This window comes from Pithys albifrons, chromosome 3 (genome assembly GCF_047495875.1).
Source record: "Pithys albifrons albifrons isolate INPA30051 chromosome 3, PitAlb_v1, whole genome shotgun sequence".
NCBI lineage: Eukaryota > Metazoa > Chordata > Aves > Passeriformes > Thamnophilidae > Pithys > Pithys albifrons.
The window spans coordinates 2175573-2186259 of NC_092460.1; the positions used below are offsets into that span (position 1 = coordinate 2175573).

The following is a 10687-nucleotide window of genomic DNA, read 5'->3' on the forward strand; positions in this document are numbered from 1 at the left end:
TCCTAGGACAAGAAAAGGCAGCTGGGAAGTTGTATGAGAGCCTGGAGCAGGGAATTTCTTCCAGCACTGCTCCCAAGTACCCTCAGAATAATTTATTTACAGGAACTGGTTTCCTAGGAAAAGAAAAGGCAGCTGGGAAGTTGTATGAGAGCCTGGAGCAGGGAATTTCTTCCAGCACTGCTCCCAAGTACCCTCAGAATAATTTATTTACAGGAACTGGTTTCCTAGGACAAGAAAAGGCAGCTGGGAAGTTGTATGAGAGCCTGGAGCAGGGATTTCTTCCAGCGCTGCTCCGGTGTTGCCATCTAGTGTTGCAAAACGGGAGCACAGGAAATCGAAATCCAGAGGATTCCAACAGTTCCCACGGGCTTGCAGGAAAACTTCAACCTGCAAAAAAGTTTATAGCCACAAGAGCTGCTCCCACTCAGAGTTATTTTTTTTTTTTGTATTTTAACAGTACACCCAAAAAACCCAGGGATGGTAAGACATGTTCATGGAGAGCAGCCAGGAAAAGGACTGCTCCAAAAACCCAAGTTCCCAAGGCAAGAAGGAACCTGGATCTCCTCTCCATTAATGTTAATTGCCATTAATTGTTTCATACACTGCAGAACCTTCACCAGCTCTCTGTGGGTTTAGTTGCTCAGGTTACTGAAAATACAAAAGGTTTATGATGCTGACTCAGCCAAGTGTCTTGGTAATCTGAAATTAATGCTGGAAAATAAAAATATTTCTAGAAAACAGACTGGTTTTACGTGGTGACTCTTTGGGAACTGCTGCAATGAGTTTTTCCATGTGGTATCTGCCTTTAACTGCAAAGAATTAAATTAAAGCTCATTCTTTGCAGACACTCACTCTGACAGGCACAAAAAAACCCTCCCTGATTTTATCTACAGGACACAAACACCTTCTTTGAACATCTGGGGTTTTTTTTATAGCAAAGTCAGAATGAGAAAAATCTCCATGTCATGATAAAAGTCATGATAAAGCAGTAACTATTTGCCACTACATACCACAAAGAGAGGTAGAAAACATGGGATTTGGCAAATAATGCTTTACATTATTAGAAAATTAAGCCTCTCCTTGCAGAAATGATGAAGATGTGAAATGTCAGAGCAGCTCTGTTGGCTGTGAGGGACAAAACACTCATAGAATCATAGAATGGATTGGGTTGGAAGAGACCTCTGAGATCAAGTCCAACCCTTGATCCAACCCCACTGTGATCACCAGCCCAGGGCACAGAGTGCCCTGGGCTGGTGATCACAGTAGGGTTGGATCAAGATGTGGTGGATTCTCCCTCAGTGCCACATCCATAGAAACACAGAATGGATTGGGTTGGAAAAGCCCTCTGAGATCATCAAGTCCAACCCTTGGTCCAACTCCAGTCCCTTGGCACTCACTCCCTGGGAACTCAGTGACACACAGGACACAAACAGTTCTCTCTTATTATTGTTTTTACAACCTCTTCAGGCAACTCAGCAGTTCCTCTTTATCCATGTGGTACCCACTCCTCTTCCACTCCTCCCTCAGCTGCTGCAGTGCTGTTCCAATTTCTTTCCCAGAGGTCACTCCCATCTTCCTCAGGTCGTGGCCACTGACAGGGAATGTGGGAACAGTCCATTCCTGCATTGCTTTCAAAAGCTGTTCTTCCCCTTGGTACTTCAGGAGCTCAAAGATCTTGGAATTTGTGTTGGCTTCCCTAGACTAGGAGGAGAAAGGGAAAGAAGAGAGGATTCACTATGGAACTGATGCTGTGAATGACCCTTCCCTCCAAAAACAGGACTTTGAGCCACGTTAGTGCAGGGTAAGATAAAAAGTAAAGGTCCTTTAATATCACAGGCCTACAGCCTACAGGAATACAGGATGACATCCATGTGTCCCAGTTCTTGTTTCCATGGCTTTTATAATAAGATCCCTCCAATCATTGCTTTACACATTTCTCAGTCCAGCCCCAGTCCCACCCCTGGTCCAACCTCCTGGAATTGGGTCTGGGGTCATCAAGACCCTCTGTCTTCATCAGCTCTTCTTCCTCAGGCACACAAAGGTCTCTTGGAGTTCATCCAGTTCTGGCTTTTAGAATAGAATCATAGAATGGATTGGGTTGGAAAAGACCTCCAAGATCATCGAGTCCAACCCTTGGTCCAACTCCAGTCCCTTTACCAGATCATGGCACTCAGTGCCATGGCCAAGCTCAGGTTAAAAACCTCCAGGGATGGGGAATCCACCCCCTCTCTGGGCAGCCCATTCCAATCCCTGAGCACTCTCTCTGCAAAGAATTTTTTTCTGCTCTCCAACTTCAATTTCCCCTGGCAGAGCTTGAGCCCATCGTGCCCCCTTGTCCTATTGCTGAGTGCCTGGGAGAAGAGACCAACCCCCACCTGGCCAGAACTTCCCTTCAGGCAGTTCCAGACAGTGCTGAGGTCACCTCTGAGCCTCCTCTTCTCCAGGCTGAACACCCCCAGCTCCCTCAGCCTCTCCCCACAGCACTTGTGCTCCAGTCCCTTCTCCAGCCTCGTTGCTCTTCTCTTCTCAGTTGGGTTGGAAGAGACCTCTGAGATCATCAAGTCCAACCCTTGATTCAACCCCACTGTGATCACCAGCCCAGGGCACGGAGTGCCCTGGGCTGGTGATCACAGTGAGGTTGGATCAAGACATGGTGGATTCTCTGTCCCTGGAGGTGTTTCAGAGGACACTCAGAGCCACATCCAGTCCCTTCTCCAGCCTCGTTGCTCTTCTCTGGCCCCGCTCCAGCCCCTCAATGTCCTTTCTGAACTGAGGGGCCCAGAACTGAACACAACACTCAAGGTGTGGCCTCCCCAAGGCAGAGTCCAGGGGAAGGGTCACTGCCCTGGGCCTGCTGGCCACGCTAGTTTGGATCCCTCTGACCTGTGTTTATGTTTCATCCTGTGGGCCTTCTGATATCCTTCAGCTCTACCTTGGAAAGGAGTCTAAACAAGATTAATTAACTAAAGCAATTTGAGCTCCCTGTTCTGGGACAGGGGTAGTGATAGAAAGGCATTAAACTTAAACTGTTAGAAATATTGACCCTCTAAAAATCTACAACTACTGTGTTCCTAAAATCTACAAAATGTGAAAACCAGAAATCAAAAACCCCTTTGGCATCAGAACAGCAGAAAACAGCTCAAATTGTGCTCCTCCCATTACACCTAATTAGGCAAGATCTGGACAAGCTGGATCTATGGCAGCAAGGATCAATCCTGCCTCACAAGTGCTAAAACTCAGGCCTGACTTGGAGGCTCTGGGAGATCCTTGGAGACTCCTTGAATTCCAGGGAATAGCTGGAACCATTATCTTCAGCCTCCAACTGGAAAGGAACCTTAAAGATCATCTGGTTCCATGGGCAGGGACACCTTGCACTAGACTGGGTTGCTCCAAGCCCCAAACCAACCCCATCTTACTGAACTGGACCTGGTATCAAAAATATTTATAACATGAAAGATATTCCTCCACTTTCTGTGACCATATTCCAGTGGCAGCAATCCAAAGCTGGCTAATCATTTTTATCATCCCATCTTTGTCATGGAAATCTCACAGTCTTTAAAACACTGGCAAGAAATTGTTTAAAGACCAAGAAACAAGCCTGCTATGAAATGACTCTTGGCTCTTTTAGGCTCTTTTTTCCCACTAGGTCTTGTCATCTCTGCTGCTCTGCACTACTGGAAATTCAGCTGATTGGGAAGACCAAATCAAAGCAATGTAAGATACACTCACATCCATCAAGAAATCCTGGTATGGCCTCAGGGGTTCCAGCCCCACAGCTTTGGTTAATTCCTGCCTGTGCTTCACTAGGAAAAGGCCCAGGTTTTTTTCCTCTTTGGAGATTTTCAGCCTCAGGTCAAGGTTAGTGACATCATCCTTCCCCTTGAACAAGGATGCCAGGACAGTCATTGGTTTTGGAGAGAGATGCTGGATATTTTTAGTGACTCTGGCAAACTCCTCTAAATTCCCATCAGGTGGGAGCCCTAAAGGGATAAAAGAAGAGCAAAAGAGCATTAATAAGAAATGTGGATGTTAAGGAAATAAACCAAAATCTAATTTCTGCCTGAGTAAAACCAGGTTGTATCTGACTTTGGCACACTGCAAGCTCTGTTTGTGTATGACACAGGAGGAGGAAATCAATCTTCACCTCACCTATGTATTGGGCAATATCCAGCTCATACATAAGTTGAACCAAATGGTTTACGTGGTTTCCAACAAGAATTTTTTTCAGTTCCACCCAAATCCTTTCTCCTGATATTCCAGCCAAACCTTTGGCATTCTCTTTAATTGCCTGCAGTGTAGTAGGTTCATGATCTCCAGGTTTCTCTGCAATTCTTCCATAAAATCTGCCAAATAAAAGCCCTGGATGTCAAATTAAGAACAACTATTCCACTTACAATCACAAACTCATTTAGGTTGGAAAGGAAATATGACAACTACAACTCTTTTTATGTCACTTTTTGCATACTTTTCAAACCTTGTACAGCTCATTTCTTTATCCAGGAAAGGCAAAAGCTCTTACCTGAAATATCTGAGGATTCGTAAATAATCTTCTTGTATTCTCTCACTTGCCCTCCCAACAAATCTGATTTTCTTGCTTTTCAAGTCCTCATAGCCATTAAAAAAATCATACAGTGTCCCATCCAAACCTAGAAAATAAAAAGAGAAGAATATGAAGTTATGAATTTGGTTGACACAATTAAACACTCTCTTTGAAAATATGGAAGGGAAGTTGTGTGATTTGACCTGCTCTGTCAGATCATCTCATGTTTGCACAGACCTTCCAGGTGACAGCAGGAAAATCAAACACAACTGAAGCAGATTGAATTAAATTTCGAAATATTATATGGATTTATAAATAGAAATATTTACACTATTTGCTACTGTGTATACTGAAAGAGACCAAAAAACCCCAGTTTTGTGAAATTCTCTAATACAAAGTGTTTGCAAAGTGTTGTTTGCATAAAGTGCTAAAGCCACTTTGTTCTAGGACAAGTTGTCTGGTAATTATAGAAATCAGTGTGCCAGGGGTTAGAAGTCACCCATTAAACTAAGCTGGACATTTCAATAGGATGAAAGGTAAAGATCCAAGATTTTGGAGAGTTACAGCCAAGGTTTTACAAGTTTGACAGGTCATGGCATTGAACAAAAAAAAAGGCAAAGTCCAACAGTGATGAAGATGCTTCAAGACCATCCCGAGGGATGAAGTCAAGAGAGCACCACCCAAACTCAAAGCCAAAAGGAAAGCTCTGCCCAAGATTCTGCTCAGTCATTAATAGGGAAATTAAAAGGTGTTAAATATGAACTTAATAGAATCATAGAATGGGTTGGGTTGGAAACAACCTCCAAGATCACCAAGTCCAACCCTTGGTCCAGCTCCAGTCCCTTTACCAGATCATGGCACTCAGTGCCACGGCCAAGCTCAGCTGAAAAACCTCCAGGGATGGGGAATCCACCCCCTCTCTGGGCAGCCCATTCCAATCCCTGAGCACTCTCTCTGCAAAGAATTTCTTTCTTGTTGCAGACTTGTGTGAGTGTCTATTTGTACTCTCTCCTAATTGTCTCTTTCTTTCTGTGAAAAATATATGTAGTTTTAGTATAAATGTGGTTTGAAGTGGTTGGCAGTTGCTTATCACAAACCGAGACACCCCCCAAGCACAGAGAGAAAAGCCTCCCTCCTAACACCAGGGAAAGGGAGGAAAAGAGAGGGGAAAGAAAAAAACCACTTCAAACCACATTTATACTAAAACTACATATATTTTTCACAGAAAGAAAGAGACAATTAGGAGAGAGTACAAATATTCACTCACACAAGTCTGCAACAAGAAGTTCCCCACCTCAACTTCTTAACAAACACACAAATTCTACTGTCTTAACTACACATTAATTAAGAAAAGACTTATTCCCCAGGGAGACAAACTCAAGCAGAAAGGAGAGACCCAGAACAACACATTTTACTTTCCTGAGATACCCTGTGAGCCAGTGGTGGGCCTGGTCCTCTCCATCCCCCCTGGGACAGCATCGTGCGTCCTCCCAAGAGGAGGCTGAGAAGCGACTGCCTTAACCACTCCCACACTGGTTCCTACTGCCCTGGAGATGATGCCATAATGTGGGATGGAATACAAACTTACTGGCTAGCAGAGGTCAGCTGTCAGCTCAGCCCAGCTCAAGTCAGCTGACAGCTTCAGCCTAGTCCAGACTTCAGAGCCCAAATCTAGGCCCACCTGGGTGAACCCATATCAGGGGGTTGGCAGTTGCTTATCTCAAACCAAGACACAGTCCAAAGTTAGTAAAAAACTAAACCAAACCTAAGCCACAAGGACTACCTAAGAACATGGAGTTGATGGTGAGGTCCCTCCTCTCGGCGTCCTTGTGCCAGTCTGTGGTGAACTGCACCTCGGCGTGGCGTCCATCGGTGGCCACGTCTATGCGGAGAGTGGTGATCTCAAAATTCTCCTCATGGAGCTGCAAATCCCACAGACACCGTTACTGACACAGCCACGGACTGGGAAACACATCCCTGGGCATTCCTTCAGCCTGGGGTTTGCACACAGCCAGTGGGCACGGGCTGGGTTCTCACTGAGAAACAGGAGCCCCTGGAAACAGTCCCTGCATTGCTTGTTTCCTGCAGAGTGCAGAAATCTGCCTGCAGAGGATGGATTAAGAGCAAGGCAGGAACAGAACTTGGGAAATCAGGAGTAGGAAACGTTAGGATCAGCTTCCCCAGGTTATCTGAACATGTGGGTGCCCTGCATTATCTTTCCTGGTGCTGACACAGCAGCATGAACATTAAAATACGATAATGAATTGAATCCTACAATGAGTAAGACAAAAGTCACTCCCTGCTTTAGAACAGGGTCTCATTAAACCCCTGTTGTGAGGCTTTAACAAAGAGGGAGCACACTGAGTTTTCTGCTGGACAGATCTCCCCAGATATTTAGCAAACAGGCAGGTGAAACCCCACACCAACCCTGGCTGTGATGGTGCCGTGTTTCTCTCCCTTGTTGTTGATCAGCCGCACTCCAGCCGAGGTGAACAGCTCCTTCATCTCTGCTGGGGTGGCTGTGGTGGCAAAGTCGATGTCCTGGGGGGTGACTCCACTCAGCAAATCCCTCACGGCCCCTCCTGCTATTCTCAGCTCATAGTTCTTCTTCTCAAACAGTTCTGGGAAGGAGAGAAAAGACATGAAACCAGAGCAGTGTCAGCCCTGACCTGCCTTCTCACAGAGGTGGAATCCAGACCCAACTATGCAGGGAGCAGCCAGGACCTCCCTTTTGCTCCATGCAAAATGCACTAATTAGGGGCACAGCTGAGCACCCACAGGTATTTTCCCTGTCATTTGATGTATTTTTTTTCTGGAGCATTTCTGATAACCTAAATATTGGCAGGTTGCTAATTGATAGTGGGCTGTGGATCATTTTTGGGGATGACAGGGAACAATGCTTGGCTTAACCATGGCAGAGAGAGGGAACTGGGAACCACATTCCTTCAGGAACAATAGAGAGTCACAGAATCATAACCCACAAAGGGGAATCCGAGCTCTGTCAGGTCCCTGGAGACAGATGAGAGAGCTGGGGGTGTTCCTCTGGAGAGGAGAAGGCTTTGGGAGACCTCAGAGCCCCTTCCAGAGGGGCTTAGAAAAAGGTTGGGGAGGACCTTTCCATGGGGGCATGGAGTGACATGAGAAGGGGGAATGACCTTAATCTGAAAGAGGGTAGATTTAGATTAGATATTGGGAAGGAATTCCTGGCTGGGAGGGTGGGCAGGCCCTGGCACAGATGCCCAGAGAAGCTGTGGCTGCCCCAGCCCTGGGAGTGTCCCAGGCCAGGTTGGACAGGGCTTGGAGCACCCTGGGCTGGTGGGAGGTGTCCCTGCCCATGGCAGGGGTGGCACTGGGTGGGCTTGGAGGTCCCTTCCAACTCAGACTATTCTGGGATTCATCTCCTTGCTCAGAGAGACTCCCTGGTCCCCTTGCACACTCTCAGGGTTCCCCCCAGGCCCCTCCCCGGTCCCCCCGCACACTCCTGTCCCCTTCCGTCCTCCCCAGGTGCCCCCAGGTCCCCTCCAGTCCCCCCCAGGTGCCCCCACACACCCCTGTCCCCCCCGTCCCACCCCTGGTTCCCCCCCGTCCCCTCCTGTTCCCCCGGCTCCCCCTGTCCCCCTCTGTCCCCCCCTGGTTCCCCTCCTGTCCCCTTCTATCCCCCTTCTGTCCCCCCTGTCCCTCCTTGTCCCCCTCTGTCTCCCCCCTGGTTACCCCCCTGTCCCCCCCCGGTTCCCCTCCTGTCCCCTTCTATCCCTCTTCTGTCACCCCTGTCCCTCCCTTTCCCCCCCCGGTTACCTCCCTGTCCCCCCCCCCGGTTCCCCTCCTGTCCCCTTCTATCCCCCTCCTGTCCCCCTCTGTCTCCCCCCTTGTTACCCCCCTGTCCCCCCCCGGTTCCCCTCCTGTCCCCTTCTATCCCCCTCCTGTCCCCCCTGTCCCCTCCTGTCCCCTTCTATCCCTCTTCTGTCCCTCCCTGTCCCCCTCTAGTCTCCCCCCTGGTTACACCCCTGTCCCCCCCCGGTTCCCCTCCTGTCCCCTTCTATCCCCCTCCTGTCCCCCTGTCCCCTCCTGTCCCCCCGTCCCCTCCTGTCCCCCCTGTCCCCTCCTGTCCCCCCGTCCCCTCCTGTCCCCCCTGTCCCCCCTGTCCCCTCCTGTCCCCCCGTCCCCTCCTGTCCCCCCTGTCCCCGCACTCACCGGCCACGCTGCGCAGCCCCGGCGTGAAGAGCGCGCTGAACTGCGGTGCCTGCAGCCTCATGGCCTCGCTGCTGCCGCCGCCGCGCCGCGGGCCCGCCCTGCGGGGCACAACCAGCACCTCAGCCCGCAGGAGCCCCCGCAGCTGCCCCCGCAGCGGTCCCCAAAGCGGCCCCCAAACCCACATCCCGACCCCGCCACCCCCGGCCCCACTCACCGCCCGCGCCCAGAGAGCGCCGCGCACGGTGATGAGCTCAGAGATGGGCGGGGACGGGAGCGGGAGGGGACAGGGATGGGGAGGGGAATGGGGAGAGGGATAGGGATAGGGATAGGGATAGGGATAGGGATAGGGATAGGGATAGGGATAGGGATAGGGATAGGGATAGGGATAGGGATAGGGATAGGGATAGGGATAGGGATAGGGATGGGGATGGGGATGGGGATGGGGATGGGGATGGGGATGGGGATAGGAACGGGAATGGGGATGGGGATAGGGACGGGGACAGGGTTGAGGATGGGGACAGGGATGGGGATGGGGACGGGAATGGGGATGGGGACGGGAATGGGGATGGGGACGGGAATGGGGATGGGGACGGGAATGGGGACGGGGATGGGGATGGGGATGGGGATGGGGATGGGGATGGGGACGGGGATGGGGACGGGAATGGGGACGGGGATGGGGATGGGGATGGGGATGGGGACGGGGATGGGGATGGGGACGGGGATGGGGACGGGGATGGGGACGGGAATGGGGACGGGGATGGGGATGGGGACAGGGATAGGGACGGGCATGGGGAGGGGGACAGGGACAAGGATAAGGACGGGAGCGGGGACGAGGATCGGGACGGGGACAGGGACAGGGATAGGGATAGGGACAGGGACAGGGTGGGGATGGGGATAGGGGTAGGCATGGGCATAGGTATAGGGATAAGCATTGGGATAGGCATAGGCTGGGGCTGGGGATAGGGATGGGGATGGGGATGGGAATTGGGATGGGAGCAGGGATAAGGATGGGGATAGGCACGGGACGGGGTGGACAGGAGGGGTTTGAAGCTAAACAGGAGGGATTTCAGGTATCGGGAAGGGATTCTCCCTGTGAGAGTGTGAGGCTCTGGCACAGGTGCCACAGCGGCTGTGGCTGCCCCATCCCTGGGAGTGTCTGTCCCGGTGCTGGAGCACCCCGGGCTGTGGGTGGCACTGATCGTGTCTCCAGTTCCTGCACCCCGGGCTGTGGGTGGCACTGGTTGTGTCTCCAGTTCCTGCACCCCGGGCTGTGGGTGGCACTGATCGTGTCTCCAGTTCCTGCACCCCGGGCTGTGGGTGGCACTGGTCGTGTCTCCAATTCCTGCACCCCGGGCTGTGGGTGACACTGGTCGTGTCTCCAGTTCCTGCACCCCGGGCTGTGGGTGGCACTGGTCGTGTCTCCAGTTCCTGCACCCTGCGCTGTTGGTGGCACTGGTCGTGTCTCCAGTTCCTGCACCCCGGGCTGTGGGTGGCACTGGTCGTGTCTCCAGTTTGTGCACCCCGGGCTGTGGGTGGCACTGGTCGTGTCTCCAGTTCGTGCACCCCGGGCTGTGGGTGGCACTGGTTGCGTCTCCAGTTCCTGCACCCAGGCTGTGGGTGACACTGGTCGTGTCTCCAGTTCCTGCACCCCGGGCTGTGGGTGGCACTGGTCGTGTCTCCAGTTCCTGCACCCCGGGCTGTGGGTGACACTGGCCTTGTCTCCAGTTCGTGCCCCTCCAAAGCCCCAGAGCCTGTTCTTTGGAGCAGATCCCTCCTCAGTGCTGATGGATTGTTTGTAGCTGGTCACAGTGACAATGCCTGGACACAGTTGGGGTCCTCCCACACTGAACTGCACCCATTGCCACCACCTTGGCAAGAACTTTGGTGATCCTGGTGTTGGATTCTAAAGCACTCACCTGTCCCACTGTGCCACCTGCACACTCAGTGGGCATCTCT

General features: G+C 51.3%; 1 protein-coding gene across 1 annotated transcript; it reads right to left on the minus strand.

Annotated features, from left to right (window-relative positions):
* Positions 1-1428: 1428 nt before the first annotated feature.
* Positions 1429-8968, minus strand: TRNT1 (tRNA nucleotidyl transferase 1). Its single transcript, XM_071550203.1, has 8 exons — positions 8946-8968; positions 8732-8829; positions 6968-7161; positions 6324-6462; positions 4520-4646; positions 4150-4343; positions 3730-3980; positions 1429-1701 (listed from the first exon to the last, which is right to left on the minus strand). Exons 2-8 carry the CDS (start codon positions 8790-8792, stop codon positions 1453-1455), a joined length of 1215 nt encoding a protein of 404 aa, XP_071406304.1. The 5' UTR covers positions 8793-8829; positions 8946-8968; the 3' UTR covers positions 1429-1452.
* Positions 8969-10687: the final 1719 nt, after the last annotated feature.